The sequence below is a fragment of the Ahaetulla prasina genome, chromosome 8, assembly GCF_028640845.1.
Source record: "Ahaetulla prasina isolate Xishuangbanna chromosome 8, ASM2864084v1, whole genome shotgun sequence".
Classification (NCBI taxonomy): Eukaryota; Metazoa; Chordata; class Lepidosauria; order Squamata; family Colubridae; genus Ahaetulla; species Ahaetulla prasina.
Window position 1 is genome coordinate 17,985,884 of NC_080546.1, and position 21,335 is coordinate 18,007,218.

The following is a 21,335-nucleotide window of genomic DNA, read 5'->3' on the forward strand; positions in this document are numbered from 1 at the left end:
CAAAATTGTGGAAACCTTTTGGAAAAAGTGTATTTTTGAGGTTTGATGGCTAATAACCCCACTTTTGTTTGGAGTGGTACCATAAAATTATGTATCAATGGAAAGATAATTTAATCAAGAATGCAATGCTTTTCAACCTTTGTCTGAGAGATAAAATTGGCTTTTTTCGTGGAAGTTCCCTGTGTTTCGATTCACAGCAGCCAACCTGTATGCTTATTAATATGTGTGTGAAGCTACCTTAGGAAGAACACTTTGGGATGGGAAAAACGAATTATTCAGAGCCAATTTAGCAGTTTCTCTTTGAACAGTCAATGTGTTTTATTTATTCCAGTTGGCCATCTTTATTTACAGATACAGGTTAGTAAAACCTATCACAAAACAGTAATATTCCACAGTTAATATTTATAGGTGCATAGTTCATGCTCAGTTACTTTATATATATGTATATATGTATAGAAATATATTAACAACTTTCACAATGAGGTCATTCTCAGACAGCGAAGAATGACCATAGAAAACATTTTAAAAACTTCCATACCATAAACGATACTAAATTACCAATGATCTATCAACAAAACATTTACAGCTTTCTAAATAAGGAGTAGACACTTAGGTGTTATTTAAATTGTTTTCGGTGTTTAGAACTTGAAGCCACAATATCCAGACAACAACAATGGCTCTTGGACCCAGGCTCCATTTCAGGCGGAGATTGGTCACAGACATGGAAACTGAACACAATTATAGATGCTCCATTCACTGCAGATGGAAAACTTCAAGACACTATAAAAACTATAAAAAGTAGTTTACACATTGGAACTCAGCACTTGTACAGGACAAGATGTTTTTGTTGACAGGTAGCAAGAGATAGATAGATAGATAGATAGATAGATAGATAGATAGAAAGAAAGAAAGAAAGAAAGAAAGAAAGAAAGAAAGAAAGAAAGAAAGAAAGAGGAGATTCAAGCTTCAGGTTCATAATCCTGGTATTCTTCCTGTTGGGAGAGAAAGAAGAAGGAGAAATTCAAATCTCAAGTCAGAGTAAAATATAGGTGTCACTAAATGGTAAGATTGTCAGATCTGAGATAGATAGAAGATTGCAAGAACAAGAGATCTGTAAATATAGACCTCTTCTCTATAGGTCTCAGACCGGTAGAATGAAAGGTAATGTTGGCTTGTTTCTGTTTAGTCTTTATCCTGAGATAACTTTTTCATCCCTTGAACTCTATAGAGCCTTTAGGAGAACATGAATTGTCTTGCTAAGAAAAATCTTTGGTGAAAAACCAACCCCCCCCCCCAAACAATGCTTTGTTTTTGCTTCTCTACTGATAGCTTCAGGATTTAGTTGGGTACTTACACAGTAGTGGCCAAAATTGTGGAAACCTTTTGGGAAAAGTGTATTTTTGAGGTTTGATGGCTAATAACACCACCTTTTTTTGGAGTTTCAAGATAATCATATTCCACTGCTGGAATGGCCTGGGAATAGCCCAGACCTTAACCCAATTGAAAATCAATGGAGTCGACTAAAGAAACTTGTTAGTCAGAAGCGACCCAGTAATAAAACCCAGTTAATAGAAGCAATCCTTCAATCTTGGTTTCACATTATAACAGCTGCAGAACTAAAAGACTTGGTTCACTCCATGGGAAGACATGGTAAGGCCCTAATTTATGCTAAAGGTTACCCAACTAAGTATTAACTGACTTGATGATAATTTTTGTATATCTCATTTTTTCTACGTGTTTCACTTTTCTTCTTTATATTGTAACTGCTATTCTAATAGCAAATCACACTTGGCCAATAAAAATTCTATTCTATTCTATTCTATTCTATTCTATTCTATTCTATTCTATTCTATTCTATTCTATTCTATTCTATTCTATTCTAAATCCTTCATAAAAGTTATTGCATTATATTCCTGATTAAATTATCTTTCCATTGATAAAAAAAGAGGTGTTATTAGCTAGTTTTAGAAAATACACTTTTCCCAAAAGCTTTCCACAATTTTGGCCACTACTGTAAGTTATTGTTTGCAAAAAGGGGCTGATGTAGATTCAAGAAATATAATTCCTTGTGAATCTGAGATAGGTCAAGTTTCTTACAAGATTTGTAAGCTGTGGAGAATAGGATGTGTATGTGGACACACCTGAGAGGCATTTAGGAGAAATTCCGTGAAGTGAAAAAGGTTGCTTCTATTCTTGGCTATGGCAATGCATTCTACATGGGCCTGCCCTTGGACCACCCAGAAGCTTCAGCTGCTCCAGAAAGAAGTAGCATGGGCAGTCATTATATGCCCAGGTGATACCACTACTTTGCAAGATTGCCTGTTGACTTGTGGGTATGATTCAAGATGTTCGTCACTGCCTATAAAGCGCTACATGGCATAGAGCCTGGTTACTTTGCAGATTGCCTGTCTCTCCTAGCATTTGCCTGGTTGATTTGATTGAATAGAGCTAGTGTTCTCAGGTTCCTTTAATTAAACAATGCCATCTCTTGGGACCTCGGAAATGCGGCTTCATTTATGTAATGTCTGCCTTCAGGAATACCCCCTCCCCTCGATCCATATGCCTCTGTCGGCTATACAGAGGAGGAAAAAGATAAATGCCTTTATGCATGATAAATATGCGCTCCTGAGCTGTAATGCTCTCATTCCCAATCTTAAAATCTCTCATTTTGTATTTGGAGGCAGGATAACTCTATAAAATATTGCTGCAAGAAAGAAGAGGTGAAAATGTTTTGTCGAAATCTATCGCTTGAAACAGCTTTCAGATGTGGCATAATTAGGGTTGTAGGATTGCAACTATATTTCCACATTTAATGTTTTAGAAATTGTTTTGTGGTTTTTTTTTTTGAGAATGTGATTAAAGGGATGCCCTTGGTGGGTATTTTGTAGCATAAAGCCGAGACAAACTGTTATTGGATTTCAATTTCCTGTCAGCCCCATCTGGAATAATCAATGGCTCAAATGAAGGGATTGTAATTCAATAACTTCTAAAGTATTTTGTCTACCGGCTCTACCTTAGTTATGTTTTTCATAGAATTGCATAATTTTTGTTCTCACCAGACTGATTGTAGTAAAGATGTCTACAAAATGTTTAGCGTATTTTTTTTTATTCTTTATTTTTTCTGCAGAAAGCCTACTTGCATTCCTAAAATAGAACCTTGGAATAATAATGCACAGAAAATTTTGTAAAATTCCATTGATTTCTTGTTTCTATTTCTCTACCCACTTGTCTTTTGATGCAAATAGAACTTTTGACAGTAAGAAATAGATTATTTTTGACCATAAGTGTCATTATGGCAATTTATGAGCTTCCAGAGATTAGAAATTGCATTACTTTTATCCAAGCTCCGCTTGCTTTCCTCAGAGTTCTAGAGATGTTTTTCCTGAACATCCATTTTAAAATTTATTGAGGGTGAATTCACCAACTCAGGCCTTACCAGCTTTTTCCCTATAATTAAATGCCAGATAGGTTTATTCCCAAAGTAAAGGTAATCCTCGACTTACAACAATTCATTCAGTGACTGTTTGAAGTTACAACAGCACTAAAAAAAGTGACGTATGACCATTTTTCATACTTAGAACTGTTGCAGCATCTCCATGGTTATGTGACTAAAATCCAGACGCTTGGGAACTGACTCACATTTATGACCGTTGTAGTGTCCCGGGATCATGTGATGCCCTTTTGTGACTTTTTAACAAGCAAAGTCAATTGGAAAACCAGATTCACTTAACAACCGTGTGACTAAGTTGAACAACCACAGTGATTCGCTTAACAATTATGGCAAGAAAGGTGGTAAAATGGAACAAAATTCACCTAAATGTCTCATTTAGCAACAAAAATGTTGGGCTCCGTTGAGGTCATAAGTCAAGGACTAGCTGTATTTCAAACAAAAATAGACAGTGCCACATTTTCTAGTTAGGCAACCATTACTGGAATACTCTGTGGGAAGATGTTAGAAACAGATTTACCTCAGGCGGCATTTCATAGGCCTCATTTTCTGGATCTGCTGGATCTGTGTTACCGATATTTCCTTCTTGTGTAAGGCCTTCTTCATTCTATGATTAAAATAAAACGTACTTATATAAAAACACATATTTTTTCCCATTGCCCCATTTTCAATACAATGTTTTGCCATTTAGCATGACAAATGGAGTACTGGACATAAGTGTTATGTATTTGCCACATAAAATCAGGAAACACAAAACATTCCCAAATATGGGTAACAAGCTGACCAAAAAAAAAATCAACCTTGAGTAGAAGACTCATAAATATAGACTAAAATTCTAAGAAGATTAAAGCCTGGATTGCATCATATTCTTTGTGAGGAGCCATTAAAAATGATAAATTGCCAAGAAACCTTGATGGTTTGATGATACACAAAGTCTAACAATGTACTTCTGTTTTGAAACTTAAAACCATTGTCTTAATGGGACCAAGACTCTGGCTGTTTTTCACTGAAATCCAATTTATGATGTTCATTTTTTATTTCAGTTACTGATATTGAATTTCCTGTTGTCTTAAATCATAAATTTGGAACCTCCTGATAGAAGTATGGATCTTTGGTAATATATAACACTTCCCAGAATCAATTCCCTTACGCCCAGAGTCTAGCTGAACAACAAATTACAATTGAATCTTATCTTACTCACTTCCCAAATGAAATTGGTTAATGACACTCCTCGTTCTGACAAACACATTTTTGTAGAACGTTTGCACGTTTCACACCCTACAAGAACCACATACTTTGTAAGAAACTCTTGATTTACAAATGTACACATTGATCAATATGGAATAATTGATATATTCTACACTGTGGATTAAAAAGATAAAGGTTCCTCTCGCACATATGTCTAGTCGCTCCCGACTCTAGGGGGCAGTGCTCATCTCCGTTTCAAAGCCGAAGAGTCAGCGCTGTCTGAAGACGTCTCCGTGGTCATGTGGCCAGCATGACTCAACGCCAAAGACACACGGAATGCTGTTACCTTCCCAAAGGTGGTCCCTATTTTTCTACTTGCATTTTTTTATGTGCTGTCGACAGAAGCTGTTGGCAGAAGCTGGGACAAGTAACGGGAGTTCACCCCGTTACACGGCTCTAGGGATTCGAACTGCTGAACTGCCGACCTTTCGATTGACAAGCTCAGCATCTTACCCACTAAGCCACCGTGTCCCTTCACACTGTGGATTACAAGAGCTTTATTTCATATCACAACACTAGGATTCGCTTATTAGAAATTTAAATAGATTTCAAAGGAGTGGGAATCCATTGATCATTTTAAAAAAAGCAATTAGTGAAGTGAGGACAATTTATACAGGATAAACAGAGACATTGGCAAAATCATTGAAAAGCAACAATTATTGATTTAAAAAATCTTCTTTAGTTGTAGAGTCTAATGAGCTATTAGGTACAGTATTAACAAAGAACATATATTTATTTGCAGAGGAGTTCCTGATATAGTAGGTTGAATAATCTCTCCTAAACCATCTTCTAATACCATATATGATGTGATATAAGAAGAAAGAGATTGAAAATTTGTAGAAGAGTATATTTGTAGCTCGGATTTGAACTGTGGGGTCTTTGGTGTTCTCTCAGTTTGGTGATTTTCTTACAGATGTTTCATTACTAAGTACTGATGATATTACGTAGTTTGGTAATGAAACATCTGCAAGAAAAATACTAAACTGAGAGAGTACCAAGGACCCCACAGATTGAAAATACTTAGAGGAGCTTTTGAAAGATATGGCACACACACAAAAATGTAGATATCGGGGAGAAAGAGCAGTATAATTTATAATTTATTTTAGATGAATATAATTAAAGATATGAACCAAAGAACATCATTAAAAGACTACATGGGGGTTCCATCATTTAGCCGCACAATTAGTCAAATCAATATGATTCAGAAATATTACATATGTTCAATGTTGAGCAGTCCAAATCAAATTTTCTTCAGCAAGAAAACTGAAAATGGCTTTAAATCAGGAGTCTGGAAGGAGCATGTCTGATTTACATACCTTAGCATAAACATTGCTGAGCTTTTATCACAAAAATGTATGCATTTTTATAAAATGTGTCATTTGGAAAAAAAACTATTACCAGATTCATCCTCACATGACTCTCTGCCTACAATAAATATGGCATTAAAGAATATATTTCCTTTAGATATATCACCTATTCCTTTCTCTTTACGTCTCCTGTGTTGCCTCATCAGGTACATTACAGAAAAAGGCAGCCATGCTTTGTGGAACAACAATGGTTATTGTTCAGTGTACTATGGAAGACACAAGTTGGTTTAATATCAACATTCAAATTCCTTTAAAAAATTGTCCTGAAAATACAATATGTATACATACAGTATGCACTATACATATATACCACACACACACACACAAAATTTAAAGAATGTGGTTGCCATAGCAACAAATACTACTTTTTAAAGATTAGTTGTTTTTAAGATTTAGAAATATTAAGGAATTTTCTCTCCCAACAAACTGATCATTTGGCTTGGATACATTGGATATCAATGCTGCTGCTGATCATCAAGGTAACATGATTGTCCTCCTGCATTATTACAGAACAGACTCTGGTTTTGGTTGGTTAGCAATGGAGTAGATCCAGCAAAGCATGCCTATGAAATGTCGTCTGAACTTCCACCATAAAGAATGTGTGCTATCTATTGCAGTCAGTTGGAATGGGAGAACTCGCCGCAGCCAACTGGCCATGGCCAATTGACCATGGCCAACTCACTATGGGACAACTTGTCACAGAACAATTTAAAAATTCACTTTAATTATTTGATATATATATATATATATATATATATATATATATATATATATATATATATATATATATATATATATATATTCTGAGAACAATCAGAGCACAGCCAAGCTCTCACCCAATCAGTTCAAACCCCCTCTAGCAGTTAAAAGGAAGAAACAGCTGCAATCACACATTACTCCCAGAAGCATGAAGCTGAAACCTGAAGATGACGAATGAGACTTCGTCGAAACGTTGCCAAGACACTTCCAATTTTACGCGGAGAAAACCCGAATAACCAAAGACCTATATATATATTCTGAGATCAATCAGAGCACAGCCAAGCTCTCACCCAATCAGTTCAAACCCCCTCTAGCAGTTAAAAGGAAGAAACAGCTGCAATCACACATTACTCCCAGAAGCATGAAGCTGAAACCTGAAGATGACGAATGAGACTTCGTCGAAACGTTGCCAAGACACTTCCAATTTTACGCGGGAGAAAACCCGAATAACCAAAGACCTACATATATATATATATATATATATATATATATATATATATATATATATATATATATATTTCTTAAGTGTTACTGCTATTACTAATATAGAATAGAATAACAGAGTTGGAAGGGACCTTGGAGGTCTTTTAGTCCAACCCACTGCTTAGGCAGGAAACTCTACACCATTTCAGACAAATGATTATCTTCTTAAAAACTTCCAGTGTTGGAGCATTGACAACTACTGGAGGCAAGTTGTTCCATTGATTAATTGTTCTAGCTGTCAGGAAATTTCTCCTTAGTTCTAGGTTGCTTCTCTCTTTGATTAGTTCTTATCCCTTGCTTCTTGTCCTGCTTTCAGATGCTTTGGAGAATAGCTTGACTCTCTCTTCTTTGTGGCAGCCCCTGAGATATCAGAACACTGCTATCATGTCTCCCTTAGTCCTTCTTTTCATTAAATTAGACATACCCAGTTCCTGCAACCATTCTTCATAGTTTTATTCTTTAGCCCTCTAATAATCTTTGTTGCTCTTCTCTGCACTCTTTCTAGAGTCTCCATATTTTTTTTACATTGTGGCGTTTTTATACCAAGGCATTATAAAGTGGTATTCTCAAACCAATATGTACAAGCTGTAATCAAGCAACCAGATGTTTCAAATTTTGAATTGCATCAGCCCCCGACAGCATCATGAGATCGCAAAAACTACTGGAATGATAGTGCAAAGCATAGAGAGGCCTTTGGGTTGTCGATTCTTGGTTTACTGTGTACACATGTGAGCAGAATGAGATGATTGTATAATACACTGGAAAGACATGTTGAACCACAAGTTGTAGCCTAGGATGTTGAACAAAATCAGCCAGTGTAACAAATTCATGTTTCAGGGGTATCTTGTGATCTTAGAATGTTGATTTGCTTAAATCATGATTCAAAGTACTTGAAAAAACATACCAAGCAAACACAGACATAATATGCATTCAGGTTGGAGGAAGGGCACTCAAATATCTGAGCATTCCCATACCTACAGTAAAAGCCTCTTAAAAGTCTAAAACGTACAACTCTTGTTCCAAACTCCCCCATGCAAGGTTGTGAAAAGCATCTTCCTGTTTCTATCCAACTTGCTTTCAAATTTCATTTAGTGATGATTTTGCTCTGGTTTCATGGTTGTGATGCTAAAGAGTGGGTGTTTTCAATTAGACATTCCTTTTTCACACTGCAAACTTCCGAGTTCACCCAGTTTTCTGATCTGTAAAATCCCAATGGGAGGTCTTCCTCCACAATTTTGTGATTTAAATTGAAACATAGACATTAGGTGGGGGTTGCGGATTGTTACAGGGTTGGTGGCATAGCAAAACACAGTCTAGTCACACAGAAATTCCCTTTGATGGCAGTGTTTGCCTGGTCAATGCATTTGACATCCTACCAATGAAAGTCCCAAAGGTGCTTCTTCAAGAGGCAACTGGACTTTCTGGTTTTTCTTATGAAGACATTTCGCTTCTCATCCAAGAAGCTTCTTCACCTCTGACTGGATGGTGGGGAATGGAAGGATTTATACTTCTTGCAGACAGCTGGTCATTTGCATTCTTTTAGCAAGTCATTAAGGCCACCTGGAGGTTTATCTGTTTCATCAGGGTCACCTGAGGGGTGCAAATGGGTGTGGAGCCTTCTTTAAACTATTGAAAGGACTGTATTATAGATTGGAGATAGATGGCATAGTATCCCTCCCCCTCTGTTGAGAGAGGGCTGTTTAATTTTGACATAGATGGCCTCTTTGACCCCTCTTTCAAACCAGGGGTCATCTCTGTCCAAAATGTGGACTTTGCTGTCTTTAAAAAAATGGCCTTTGTTTTTTAAAGGCAGATGGGCTGCTGAATCTAGTCCTGATGGGTTTGTTCTCCTAAATTATGCCATGCCTTTATGAAGTGGTTGTTTTGTTTCCCCAATCCAAAGATCTGCATATGGCTCATTGCATTGTACTGCATATACCATGTTGCTCAGTTTGCGTCTGGGACCTTTATCTTTGGGGTGGACAAGCTTCTGCCTTAGTGTATTCTTGGGTTTGAAGTGTGCATATATGTTGCACATTGTTCCATTCCTTACCATCCAGTCAGAGCTGAAGAAGCTTCTTGGATGAGAAGCGAAACATCTTCAAAGAAAAACCAGAAAGTCCAGTTGCTTCTTGAAAAAGCACCTTTGGGACACCCATGACCTGGATGACTGAGAATCTCCATAGACATCTACCAATGAAAGGTTCAGTTAAATATTCTCAATCCCATACAAAATAACTATCCATTTCCATTACATTTGAAATAACTGAAAAACTCCACAAAACAGATTTTGACAGATTATTAAAACTAGCACTTAGCAACTTATTCTCTCCCCATTAGCAGTGATTTTTCCCCCCCTAACATATACTGTAAAGGAGTGCAGAACACAAAATATTCCAATACTCCAATGAAGCTTGATGGCTTTAGAAGTTCTCATCCTCAAGTGGCTGCACATGTTAATTAGTCCTAAGCAGTGGTGGGAGTCAAGTAATTTAACACCCGGTTCTCTGACCTAATTATTTCTTCCAACAGTCAGTTCATCAAACTGCTCAGAAAGTTAACAACCGGTTCTCCTGAAGTGGTGCAAACTGGCTGAATCCCACCACTGGTCCTAAATCCTAAACATATAGAGATATTTTTTTTCTTTCCACCGAACAAGCAGGAATTGCATCATGCCTATCTACTATTTTGTGTTTATTTCCATTCGCACCACGTTCTTAATAGCAGCATGAAAGCAGCAACAAAAACCATCAATAAAAACCATTATAACCAACAGTGGAAAAAACAATGAAATGAGAACTCTTACTTGCTTCAGTGGCCATCATCAAATCATAAATGCTGCACACATTAGCTTGGTTTTAGCTAGAGGCAGAAATGTCAAAAGAGCTGCTGCCTGATTGGTTTTGGGAGATGGGGAAGCTTGGATACCCAACTTTTAGATAATTTATGACTTGCAGAGGAACATGCTGCTCTAAACTGGTCCAACAATGAATAGTGTGCAAATACTGGGCACTATTCAGCACTGGTGTGATATGATTCTTGATAGACATTAAGTACAGGTAGTCCTTGACTTACGTCCTTGACTTCATTTAGCGCCCCTTCGAAGTTACGGCACTGAAAAAAGTGACTTGTGATTTCTCACACAACTGTTGCAGCATCACCGTGGTCATGTGATCAAAATTCAGAAGTTTGGCAACTGACTCACAAGTATGACGGTTTCAGTGTCATGTGATCACCTTTTCTGACCTTTTGACAAGCAAAGTCAACGTGGAAGTTAACAACTGTGCTACTAACTTAACAACGGAAGTGATTCATTTAATAATGGGGGCAAGCAAGGTTGTAAAATGGGGCAAAACTCACTTAACAAATGTCTCACTTAGCAACAGAAATTTTTGGGTTGTAAGTCGAGGACTACCTGTATCTATTCTTCAGTTTAGGAGTTTCCATGTCCATGTCCTAGAGTTGTCTCACACGGAACAACCTTCTATTTAGAACATAAATCACTATAACTGTAGTATTTCTGGGTGTAGCAGACACATCAGCTAAAACTGTGCAAGGTGCTTCCAGTCATTAGGACAACACACAAAATGCTAAATATTGGGGAGAGAGATGGCTCCCTCCTGCCTTCCAGAAACCAAGTGATCAAGACTGAAATTTCATCTACTTGACACTGATCTCTTAGGAACCATTTTTTTGTGCACTGAAAGAATACAGATTCATATCTTCCCAAACATACCAGTTAATATATTAATGCGGGTACGCTATATATGAGGTTGCACATACAAGCTTTGATCCTTTTCTGTCAAAAGTGAAGCAATGCAGATCACAAGAATGAAAGCTTTCACAGAATAATTAGGTCTGCAACATCAGTTTATGGGTGCAGACCTTAAGACCACTCTTCTAACATAGTTTAGACCACACGCTGCATCACGTTATCATTGTGTGACATTTCGTGATGCTTTTCCCCTTCGCGGAGCTGTGGTGGGCATGGCCTGTGCATGACGCATCCGGCCCATGGGCCGCCAGTTTGACACCCTTGGTTTAGACCATTCTCTGTGAATTATCTGAACTTTTTCTTGAATCCTAGCTTATAGTTCATTATGCTTGTGCATGGCATTATCTATGAAACTTTTCTTAACTTGGCAATACAATTCTGGATGTTGCAGACTCACTGTTTTGATGGAGAGTTGTGGGAAAGCATCAGATTGTATTTGTGCAAGTTCACCTGTGTGTTTTTACCTGCTGAATCCGACCGTAATTTAACTTCGCAGTACAGAATCCAGATCTTGGCTCTTTGGATATTGTCAGTCATATGTATTTAATGAGTATTGCTTAATATTGTGGGAAAAAATAGAATATATTTTTACATAGGTTAGCCTTTTCAAACTTTATTCTGGGTGAAGAAAGAAGCAAGGAGAAAGAAAGAACTGGATGCAAAAAAACAACAACCAATAACGGGAACATGGGAAGTGGTAAGAAAGGAAGAATGGGGGATGCATGTAAAAAAGGAAAGAGGAAAGCTTGGATATGTAAGGGGCAATGTGGACCAGTTCCAGTGGTGGGATTTAGCCAGTTCGCACCACTTCGAGAGAACCGGTTGTTAACTTTCTCAGCAGTTTGGCAAACTGGTTGTTGGAAGAAATCATTAGGACAGAGAACCGGTTGATAAATTACTTGAATCCCACTACTGACCAGTTCCCTTTATAGAGGTGCCCCATCTTGGCACGAAGGAGAAGAAACAAAGGCGGCTCTGCTCACAGCAACCATTATGGCTACTCACCTGCCTTTCCTCTTAGTAGTAGCACAGTCAATCAGGAGTAGCACAGTATGGCATTCTTCTTATTCTTCTTGCTTATGTTTTGCTGTTCCTTCAATCACTGTCTCCTCAACTTTTTCTATCTTCAAAGCTACTGTAGCCTCTTTCAAAATGAAAGCATCACTGAAGTTTTAGCTTTTGTTAGATTCCAGCAGGATGGGATGTTCTAAAACAAGATTTGTCTGAGAAATTCCAGATATGGGACAATCCTTTTTATTACATCCTCACAATTATGTGTATTTCTTAAGAAATATATGACAGCAAAAAGCTAATACCAAATAAGAAGTTACACAGAAAGACAAAATGCCATTTCTGCAGTCATGGGATCAAAAGAACTAGCAAAATTTCTCTTGAGAACTTTGTAGAAAGCTATTTTCCTTGGAGAGTTTATAATAATGTTCTATCTCCAGTCGTGGCTTCCTGGTATGCGCTGAAATATTTAACACCTTGATGCAGCTACAAGTTCAGACCTTCCTTAATGAAGCCATTTCATTACTTCTTCCAATAGGGACAAATTAGATGCTCGGTTGTGCTTTGACTGTCACACATCAGATTCTAACTGCCTCATATTCTAATTTAACTTCCAGCCCAACTCTAGTTTTAAGAGAGAGAGAGAGGTCTGTAAGGCTCATGTCCCAGAATCTGCAACACCACCATGTCTAAAAATGTCCAACACCTTTATCACTTTCTCTACTGAGATACTTATAAATAGGTGAAAATGTTATTGAGCATAAAAACCATTAAGATTGCATTGCCTGTCACTAGAACAAAACCAAAGAATTTGGAATGGGACAGTGCTTATTTTAAACTGAAGTAGCATAAAACTTTTCTCATTGTATTTAGCAAAAAAGCTTCACCTTTGTGCAAAGGGCTTTCTTTTGGGACTCTGTTAGGTTCGGGAAGTAACGAGGCTGGAGACCAGGGTAGTGACAACAGCTCTTTAATATATGGTGAACCCAGCAACCTGGCTGGGGGAAATCAACCCTTTATATACTGTTTAACCGGTGGCTTCAACCAATCAGCAACGTGCTTGTTTCCCGACTAAATATTTAAAGATACATAACACTCCTCCCCTCCCAGAAAACACTTTACCTCTATTTACATATTATTTACATGTTATTTTTCGACGTTGTCACGCAAATAACCTGGGCGTCTCCTAATTCTTTCGGACCTGCGCGGTTCAGTCCTGGGTGGTGTTTTGAACTGGTCGGAGGGGCTTTTTCTCCTCCCAGCTCTTTCTCTAGGCCATCGGGCCCTGGATTACTGGCAGTCTCTTTTCTTGGCCTCCGGCCTTGGATTACTTTGAATTTTCCTGCTGTTTCCATCGGGAACCTGATGGCGTCGCTGGACCTCCGGGACCTCAGCTAAGTCTTGCGCCTCCCCCGGGTTATGGTCAGCTGTGGAGTCAAATAAGGAGGGGTCATTGTCTGTCTCAGCTAGCTCGGGTTGTTCAGTTATTCGTTTCCTTATCTGGTCTATGTGGCGCCTCCATACTCGGTTGTCTTGTAACTCGACTAAATATGACTTTGGACCGGTTGCCTTTATGATTTGCCCTGCGAGCCAACTTGGGCCGTCCCCATAGTTGCGGGCCCACACTCGGTCGCCTATGCCCATTCCTCTCGTTTTTTCTAGTTCCCCCTTGTAACCCTCTGGTGTGTAATGGGGATTCAAACGGTCAAGTGGGCACCGGAGTTTCCGTCCCATTAATAATTCGGCTGGGCTTCTGCCGGTAGCAGTGCTTGGGGTTCTGTGCTGAACGGCCAGAAAGAAATCTATCTTTGTTTGCCAGTCCCCTGGCTTGAGCCTGGACAATGCCTCCTTAGCGCTCCGGACGGAACGCTCTGCAAGGCCATTCGACGCAGGGTGGAAAGGCGCAGAGAGGGCATGTCGGATGCCCTCCTCTGCCAAGTATTCCTCGAACTGGGCTGCCGTGAATTGCGGGCCGTTGTCGGACACCAGAGTGTCAGGCAACCCGTGTGTTGCGAATAGGTGGCGCAGGGCTGCGATTACTGCCTCGGCCGTGGTGGATTTCATGAGTATGATCTCCAACCATTTAGAGAATGCATCGACAACCACGAGGAAGGTTTGGCCGTGGAAAGGGCCAGCAAAATCAATGTGGATTCTTGACCAGGGCCCTTGGGGTTTTTCCCATTCCCTGACTGGGGCCGTTGGGGGTAGAGGTCTGGACTCTTGGCAAGCCTGGCATTTCCCTACCCTCTCAGCAATCTCTGAGTCCATGAGTGGCCACCACACATAGCTTCTTGCTAGCCCCTTCATCCTTACGATCCCTGGGTGACCTCGTGGAGGAGGTCCAATACCTTTCACCTTAATTTATCCGGGATTACCACACGATCACCCCATAACAGGCACCCCCCTTGAGCCGAGAGCTCATCACGTTTTTTGACAAATTCCTTAAACTGTCGCCCGCAGCGGGCCACCCTCTTGTACCCAACCGAGTACAGTCCTCAACACAATGTCCCGGTATGATGCCCGAGCCACTTCCTTAGATGTGACTGGGCCAGAGTCTAAAGAGTCAATTAGAAGGATGGGCGTTCCCGGAGTGGGGTCTTCGATCGCCCCTGGTAGTGGGCATCTGCTTAACGCGTCTGCATGCCCCACTTCTTTTCCCGGTCGATGCTGCAGCTTGTAAGAATAAGCGGCTAAGAAAATAGTCCATCGAGTCAATCGTGGCGAGAGTGCCACGGGCGTTGGGCGGTCGCCAGCCAGTATTCCTAACAGCGGTCTGTGGTCAGTCACAATTTCAAATTCCCGCCCGAAAACATATTCATGAAATTTTTTCACCTCTGACACAATTGCTAGCGCTTCCTTATCTAACTGGCTATAGTTCCTCTCTGGGGAGGACATCGTTCTGGAGTAGAAGGCTATGGGGGCTTCTGTGCCGTTTGGCAGTCTGTGGCTGAGTACAGCCCCCACTCCGTAAGGGGAGGCATCGCAAACCAACACTAGTGGCAATGAGCTATGGTACTGGATGAGCAGGCTGTCGCTTGAGAGCAGGTTTTTTACTGCTTCGAAAGCCCTACTTTCTGACTTCCCCCAAGACCAAGCAGTATTTTTTCCTAGAAGCTTATGCAGCGGTTCAGGAACGGTCGCTTTGTTTTTTAAAAAGACCGCAGAAAATTCACTAGCCCCAGGAATGCCTGTAGCTCTGTTTTGTTTTTGGGCGCTGGAGCCTTTCTGATTGCCTTGACCTTGCTCTCAGTGGGGTGAATTCCTTTCTTGTCTATTCGTAGCCCAAGAATTGACGGATTCTACCCCTATCTGGCATTTGTTCACTTTAACCTTTAGTCCGCTGACCGAAAATGCCCAGAACTTTTCTCAACGCTCCCCAGTTCCTCTACGTTTTCTGCTGATATCAATACATCATCGTAGGAACTACCCTGGGAGCCCTTGCAGAAGTCGTTCCATCAGATTTTGGAACAGCCCTGGTGCCACACTCACCCCAAATTGTAATCGGGTACACTTGAAGGCCCCTGTGAGTTACAATCGCTTGGGCTTCGCTGTGTTGGCGCTCACGGGCAGTTGTTGGTAGGCTTGAGCCAAGTCTAACTTTGCAAAGACTTGCCCTTGCCCCAAAGAGTGCAGCAAGTGTTGCACCACGGGAACTGGGTAAGCGCTTTTCTGTAAGGCTTTGTTTAGCGTCGCCTTGTAGTCAGCGCAGATTCTAATTGACCCATCTGGTTTTACTGGGGTGACGATTGGCATCTCCCACTTTGCGTGGTCGACTGGCACCAAAATCCCCTGATTTATGAGCTTATCTAGCTCCTTGTCAATTTTAGGTTTAAGGGCAAAAGGGACTCTCCTTGCCTTTAACCTAATGGGAGCTACCTGGGGGTCTAAGTTGAAGGAAATAGGGGTCCCCTTGTACTTGCCCAGGCAGTCCTTGAAGACATCTTCGAACTCGTTCATGAGCATGTCTTTCAGGTTACAGTCACTTCTGTAGATGCCAGTCACTCCCATGCCCAGTGCACGAAACCAGTCTAGTCCCAACAAACTAGGCAGAGTCCCTTCGACAATCGTGATGGGCAGGGTCTTCTTGTGTGGTCCGTACTCGACTCGGACGGAGGTGGTCCTCGAGCAGGGATTCGATTTCCTTGGTAGTAGTGGACTCGTAGCCGTTGTGTTTGCAGGTGGCGCTTCGCAACTGATGGCAGTGACTTCGCCAAAGTGTCCCAGGACATGATGGTGATCGCTGACCCGGTGTCCACTTCGAGTCGGCACCGTACTCCTTCTATTTTGGGTTTGGTGAAGATCTTCTTCTCCACTCGGGTTGAGGCGCGCCTATGACCACAGTCGCTTGGTTGAATCGCGCCTTTTTGTTTGAGCCAATCGCGGGTCGCCTTGCCGATCCCGCGCTCTGATTGGCCGATTTGAATTTTCGGCGGGAAGGTTGGGGAGCTCGACAGACTTGAGCTAGGTGCCCTTTCTTCTCGCACCGACATGTTGCGTCTTTAAACTTGCAGCGTTGGCGCTGGTGTTGACCTCCGCAACTTCCGCATTCGTCCCGGTCCTCTTTGCCGCGTTTCTCGGTTCGGCAGACCCCTTCCTCATCCTCACCGTCGGATTCGGTCTGGATCTCTTCTTGGTGCACCGGGGTTGACTTTGTGCTCGCCTTTGGTGTGAGAGGCTTTTGCAGTGTCTCCGCCGCTTGGGTGGACATTTCATGCGCTCGGGCTTCGTCCAGGGCGTTTGCCAGCGTCAGATTGCTTTTCGATAGCAGCCGCCTCCGCAAACGCATGTCTCGGACACCCCTGATGAGTTGCTCCAGCAGCACCTCGTCCAGGTCTCGGTACCCGCAGTCTTTGGAGGCTTTCCGCAGGGCGGCCATGTAGTCGCCTATGGATTCGCCTCAGCTGTCGGCGCCTCCAAATTCAAAACGCCGACGATTTGGACGGCGTTGGCGCGAAATGGTTTTTTAGCAGGGTTTGCAGAGTTTGCCACGATACCGATTGTATCGGCGTTGGCTCTGCCAGGGCTTCCGCGATGTCGATGACCTCGGGACCGCAATGGCTCAAGAAGTATGCCCTTTTGCGGTTGTCTGGAACTCCTTGCAGTTCGTTGGCTTCTAGGAAGCTTTCGAAACGGGTCATATACGTTCCCCATTTCTCTTTAGCCGGGTCAAACGGTGCGGGCGGAGTGTAACTGGCCATCTCCGCTTTTCTGCCCTGTGTTTGCTGGGTTCGGTTCTTTCGTGCTTCAGCTCGGTTCTGGTGCTCCTTAGCCTCGAGATCCCACCTTCGTCGCCAGTGTTAGGTTCGGGAAGTAACGAGGCTGGAGACCAGGGTAGTGACAACAGCTCTTTAATATATGGTGAACCCAGCAACCTGGCTGGGGGAAATCAACCCTTTATATACTGTTTAACCGGCGGCTTCAACCAATCAGCAACGTGCTTGTTTCCCGCCTAAATATTTAAAGATACATAACAGACTCCTTGCCTCCTCTTCTTTGTCCAGCTCAATCTTTGCTTCCATCTTCCAATGAACCTCAGTTCCTTGTTTTTATATGTATAAAAATCTGACCTCAGTCTGAAACTATAACTTCTTAACAATGGTGAGATTACATCCCTTAGCATTCCAGCTACTAATGACTACACTGACTGGGAAATCTGCAGTTTTTATTCCAGAATAACTACAGAGTATGGGATTGGAAAACACGTCTTCTCAGGCTAACCGACAAAGTTCCTGCTGAAGAAAAAAAAAAAAACAGCCAGCCAATTTAGGCAGTTATAAAATTCCCAGCTGGTGCTAAATATCCGCATACAGCCAAAAGACATCAAAGTTGAGCAAGGTTGATCTTAATCCTCATAGAGCAGGCCTGTCAATCTCATAGAGCAGGCCTGTGGGCGGCCCAGATGTGTTGCATGCAGGCCACAGCTACCCTGGCTCCGCGAAGGCAAAAAAACTTCATGATACATCATGTGACACAATTGAGTTTGAACATGAATGATAGAGGAAGCAATCTGGAAATGGCTTGCCAGGGTTTAGGACTGAGTTTTATGCCAAACCATGGTTCATTTATAAAAGCATGGTTTGATAAGCTGCAAACCTGGGCTCATACACATTAAGCCCTAGTATGGTTGGCCATGATATCAAAAAAGTAATAACTGATTGCTGTGCTACATCATGTTAAATAGTAAATTACAATTTACAAAATTCATACAACACACTAAATCAAGTGCTCAGAGACCAGATTATATCTGAAGGCAAAATATAATTAGCCTCTGGAATAACCCCGATAGAAATTGAATTCAAAATATAAATATAAACTTCTGATCTCTTCTCAGCACTGTGTTAGAGGCAGGAAGGTGAGAGGAAAACCTACCATACTTGGTGTGAACTAACTTTCACACATGCCTGGATTATTATCATAACCTAGAATAGTAATGGCGAACCTATAGCACGTGTGACACAGGTGGCATGCAGCACCCTCTCTGCGGGTGCATGAGCTGTCAGCCCAGTTCTGTTCTGCGGTGCATGCGTGCGCACCGCCTGCTGGCCAGCTGGTACTCAAGTCTCTGCCGCACATGCGCAGGGGGTGTGGGATGCATGTGGGGGAGCCATGCATGCATGCATAGGGGGGAGGGCACATGCAGGGGGCCATACGTGCACTGCATTTTGGTGGTTCAGGCGCGCGCATGCACATTCGCTTGTGCACTTTGGGCACTCAGTCTGGAAAAGGTTAGCCATCACTAACCTAGCATATATCAGCAGTTTTTCTCTCTGTCTATCTGATCGCTGGGGTGAGGGCGGGGGGAAGCAGGACAAAACATTAATAGAAATGCATTTCCAAATGGCTAAGATTGCCTGATGTGCCCTGTCTGCCTGAATGTTATTTGCTATTATTTGTAATTGTGCTTCTCTATGATTAATGGGAGGCAGTCTTTTGCAGAGAGAGGCTGTAACCTGAGCTAAATTGGGCCACACAACGGAGTACTGTATGCTTGATTATACATTTATTAATGTCACCAGCAACACCCGTGTTTCATGCTGCCAGGCATGATTAACAGTTCAACACATGAGGCATTCATTACCAATTTTTAAGGATTAAAAATTGCAGGAGTATTTAAATCTAAATAGTATTTTCTTTTTTTCAGAATTGCATATTAGTCTCCCAATTTTGTATCTGGTTTTGTTTTTGAGTGATGCAAATGGCTGAAAGTACCATATAGAACAGAGGTGGGGAACTATGGCCCTTTTATGATTTATGGACTTCGACTCCCAGAATTCCTGAACCAATGTGGCTGGCTCAGGAATTCTGGGAGCTGAAGTCCACAAGTCATGAAAGGGCCATAGTTCCCACCTCTGATAGCATAACAGAATGGTAGATTCGAACCATGTCAGAGTTGTTTAGGACAGAGTAAAGAAGGTTGGCTGCTTAGGAACCCTGGATCCTAAAACTTTTTTTAAAAAATAAAAATGCCAGAATTTCTCTAATGGAGACAGCAGAGCTGTCCGACCCACTTTGTAAAGTTAAATTTCACGACCGCCCTTTTAAACACATTTTCTTACAAATAAGCCAATTTCTGTAACCTTCCTCAAGTTCTATGAAATTTCACAAAATGGCTAGAATCTGATGGAATTTTGCCAATTTTTTGAAAACAAAAACTGCTTCTTACATGGAAAGTAATACATATTCAGTGATAGCCTTCTTCTCCAGACAAAAAAGGTCTCCTTCAAAATTTAGTCACAATTGCTTTTGGAATTTATAGAGAATCCCTTGCAAGACAACGAGCAGAGGAAAAGCTAGGTTCATTGTAGCATGACAGTCCACAGGTGGTGGACTTTGACTAAGACTAAGAGACCAGTTGACAACTCCAGCTGATCTTCTGATGACTTCCCTAGATCTTCCCAGATACCTCTCTAGATGTAGCTTGGGGGAGGTTGAACCAGTTCCTGGTACATCAAGACCTGAATTGATCGACGGCTCTCAGCAGCCAGCTGTGAGAGTGTTGGCTGAAGCGTAGCTACAGAACCAGTGGTAGGATTCAGCTGGTTCAGGGCGATTTGGATGAACTGGTAGTTAAATTACTGGCTGGCTCTGCCCCTCTCCTTCCAGGAGTCCCCACGCACCCCCTTTTGGCTCCCAGGTACACGCAGGGAGGCCCACTAGGTGTCAAGCACAGCTCCAGCTCGACACATGATGCTGCAGGGATCTGCGTCTGGCAAGCATGAGAAATGAGACAGCACATTGGTGGCCGGGATAGAGGAAAATGAGGGCTGAGCATTAGAAAGAGCTGCTTTAGTTCCGGGGTTTAGCAGATGATGTAGCAGCTGAGGCTGTCACCCGAGGATGGAGAGAGCGGCCAGGTGTCCAATCAACGGAGCAGTTCAACCATGGGGCGGGGCCTGAGCAGCGCAGGGTGTTTAAAAGGGGCTGAGAGGCAGAAGCTCTCAGCGCTGACTTTATACAAAGAAACCAAAGAAACATGAGACCCGGTGTGTAGCAGACCAAATAAAAGATGACTTTTTCTGGAAGAAACCCAAGTTGGCTTGTTTATTCTCACAGCGTCTGGCACAACTGTGTCTGAGCAAGCCGAGATTAGGCCCAAAATTGGGTGTGGGGGGTGGTGCCCCCCCCACGGCCTGTTTTGACTCACAGGTTTCAGGGAGGCCTCCTAGGCCCAAAATAGGGCATGGTGGGGTGCAGCACCCCTATCCCTCCAGCGGCCTGTTTTCACTCCCAGGAGGCTGCAGGGAGGCCTACTAGGCCCAAAATGGGGTGTGGGGGGCACATCCCCCCCATGGCCCGTTTTTGCTTCCAAGGGGGTGCAGAAGCCCGAGTGCTGCCTGTCACACCCTCTGCCCACCCAGCTGGTCATTAGGGCAGAGAACCGGTTGTTAAATTATTTGAATCCCACCACTGAGCAGAACAGTCCTGAGGCTCCAGGTGGGGAAAGCACTGCCTTCTGCACTGATCCAAGGACACGGAGGGCAGAGAAAAGGCAGGAGCAGAGAAGGCGAGCCTGACTACACATGAGGAGACAGCTTTGTCTCTCTTGATGGGCGGCGCCAGAAGCTGGCTACTTAGCACAGCAGACAGACAGAGGTGATGCTGGGGAGCAACGTGTTTGCTTCCCAGCTGTGTGTTTTCTGGTTGCTGTGATTCCTGCCTTGCTTTGGATTGACGCTTTGACTTGGATCATGCCTTGGAAACTCTGGACTTTTCTTGCCTTGTGAACACTCTTTTTTTTTTTTTT

The 21,335-nt window shown here is 42.2% G+C and overlaps 1 protein-coding gene across 1 annotated transcript in view; it reads right to left on the bottom strand.

The window, feature by feature from the left end:
• Positions 1–268: 268 nt before the first annotated feature.
• SNCA (synuclein alpha) overlaps positions 269–21,335 on the bottom strand; it is a 69,645-nt gene continuing 48,578 nt past the window's right edge. Inside the window, exons 5-6 of the mRNA XM_058193436.1 lie at positions 3,969–4,055; positions 269–992 (exon numbers count right to left, since the gene is read on the bottom strand). Of these exons, the coding sequence (XP_058049419.1) occupies positions 960–992; positions 3,969–4,055 (120 nt within the window). The 3' untranslated portion in view covers positions 269–959. The remainder of the gene's footprint in view (positions 993–3,968; positions 4,056–21,335) is intronic.